This window comes from Octopus bimaculoides, chromosome 4 (assembly GCF_001194135.2).
Source record: "Octopus bimaculoides isolate UCB-OBI-ISO-001 chromosome 4, ASM119413v2, whole genome shotgun sequence".
Taxonomy (NCBI): domain Eukaryota; kingdom Metazoa; phylum Mollusca; class Cephalopoda; order Octopoda; family Octopodidae; genus Octopus; species Octopus bimaculoides.
The window spans coordinates 57,709,225-57,711,648 of NC_068984.1; the positions used below are offsets into that span (position 1 = coordinate 57,709,225).

The 2,424-nt window shown below is 45.5% G+C and overlaps 1 protein-coding gene across 3 annotated transcripts in view; it reads left to right on the forward strand.

The window, feature by feature from the left end:
* LOC106874704 (calcitonin gene-related peptide type 1 receptor) overlaps nucleotides 1–2,424 on the forward strand; it is an 85,866-nt gene that overhangs the window by 74,613 nt on the left and 8,829 nt on the right. For 2 of the 3 annotated variants that reach the window (XM_052967090.1, XM_052967091.1), the window contains exon 11: nucleotides 359–396. In XM_052967090.1, the coding sequence (XP_052823050.1) occupies nucleotides 359–396 (38 nt within the window). Of the gene's footprint in view, nucleotides 1–354; nucleotides 397–2,424 lie in introns of all 3 variants that reach the window. The other variant, XM_014922518.2, reaches the window with a different exon arrangement.

The window sequence follows — 2,424 nt, forward strand, 5'->3', positions numbered from 1 at the left end:
GCCTTAATTATGACATACTTTGAGAACGTGCAGAATAGTTGATTGAGTAATTGGGAAGGAATTCAAACCAGAATTAAAAGAGGCTGAAGTAGTGAACTAGAGACCTCAATTTTTTTTCCTTCAATTCTGTTATGCAGTTTCACCACACTAAAAGAGGAAATAAGGATTTCTCCTAAGAATTACTCGGATGGGGTGGTTGAAAGTCACATAGAAATTTTATCACTTGACTTTTACAAGAAGTTTTTTATTCATCCCCAGAAAGGTATTATTTTAACGATTAAAGACATATGTATTATTAAAAAAATTTACATCCATAAAAGAATATTGGAAACACTTTTTTCTATTTTATTTCAGGGAGGACTTGTGGCTATTATGCTGTGTTTCTTCAACAGCGAGGTAAGGATACATTCAAATATATATGTGTGTGTTTGTATACGTGTATATGTATATAATATATTTTCACGATTAAATAAAAGCAACGAACGGAAAATTTGACATACTGATAAATATATAATTAAAAAAACGTGTACTGAATAAACAAACGAACATATACTAAATACACAGGCGAACAGTAAACACAAAAGGTCACCAACTCCTCCTCAGTTATCGGCCAGAGAGTCAAACGCTATTTCGACCATTATCGAAAATATTGCTTCCACTCTGGAGGCACCGGGACCAAAACATAAGGAAACGAGACAGGCTCGAGACGAGACCGTTAGTGGACGGGCGAGGGACAAAACAATAAACAGAAAAAGGCTTAAGGCCAGACGAAAACAATTAATAATAATAATAATAATAATACATATACAACAAAAAAAAAGTTGTGGGGCTGTAAGACAGATAAGAGTGTGTATCGCAAAGGAGAAATGAAAAATGTCCTAAAGGACTACAGACACGAGAGGAGTAGAGGAGGAGCACAAAAAATCGCGACCGGTCCGGTCGAAGGCAACGCAAAAATGAATGACACCGCTTTAAGTCGTCACGGGTCACGTGATAGTGGGAGAAGACAGGAAGAGCCAGAGGGATTACAGAAACAGAGTAAGGTAACAGAGAGGGAAAGAGAGAAAGATATCTTTACCAGCAACTCTCGGGAGTGGCCATAGGAACGAGAGTGGGCACCAACTACGCGAACCTATTCGTTGGCTACGTTGAGGCCCAAATATTCTCAAGTTTCACTGGTCCCACTCTCGAACTATACGGTCGTTATATTGACGACTGTATCGGTGCGACCTCATTCTCCCGCGAACAACGAGGCTCCTTCCTCTCTTTTGTCAAATCTTTCCATTCAGCCCTCCACTTCTCCTGCACTATTTCCAACACATCCGTCGCCTTTCTCGACATTTCGGTCAGCACTCCACTCTCACCACTTCCATCCAATACAAACACACAGACGCACACTCATACCTCAACTTCTCCTCCTCCCACCCTAAACATACTAAGCTCTCCATCCCCTATTCCAAATTCCTCCGTCTGCGCAACCTCTGCAGTAACAACCATGACTTTGAGATCAATCTCAACTCATGGCTCATCTCTTCATCCTACGTGGATATCCCCTCACCACTATCCACACTGCCCTTGCCAGAGCACTTCCGTGGACCGTGCATCTGCTCTCTCCCCTGCACCCGCCCCGCCGTCACCCGTCTCTCGTTTCTCCTCACCTACCACCTCTCCACCCTACCTCTCCAGTGCACCATTCTCCGAGCCTTCCGGCGATTCCAATCCGACCACTCCACTTCGCACACCTTCTCTAACCAAACCAAACCCTCCTTCAAACGAGCTTACAACCTACGTGACTTCCTAGTCCACAGTTTCTTCCCTAACCCAACCTTCCAGCCCGGCTCATTCCTCTGCTCCCGCCCACGCTGCCGCACTTGCCCTTACCTCTCCGATACCACCATCCTCATAGGCACATGACTCTATCATATCACTGACTCCTTCACCTGCATTTCTAGCAGCGCCATCTACTGCATCTCCTGTTCTTTCTGTTTTTCTCTGTACATCGATCAAACGAGACGCCGTTTGGCTGACCGGTTCGCGGAACACCTCCGAGACATCAGACTCGGCAACGACACCCCGGTCTCGCGCCATTTCCGCTCTACCGGTCATTCTTTACAACACCTGACTGTGTTCGGATTGTCTTCACACAGGGGCCATCCAGACTCCCGTCTTCACCGTGAACAGGAATTAATGTTCTCTCTTCGCTCCTTTGCGTCACATGGGCTCAACTCTCCTCCCCTCTTCATCTAACCCTTTCCTCTCACACCTACTTCCTCCCTTCACTCCCACCCACCTCTCCTCTCTTGCTCTGACACCTATTTCCTCTCTTTACTCCAACCCACCTTCTCCTTCCACCCTCTTCCTTCATCGTCACCCCTCCATCGTTACCCCACCCCTACACATTCCAACACCACCATCCCTATACAT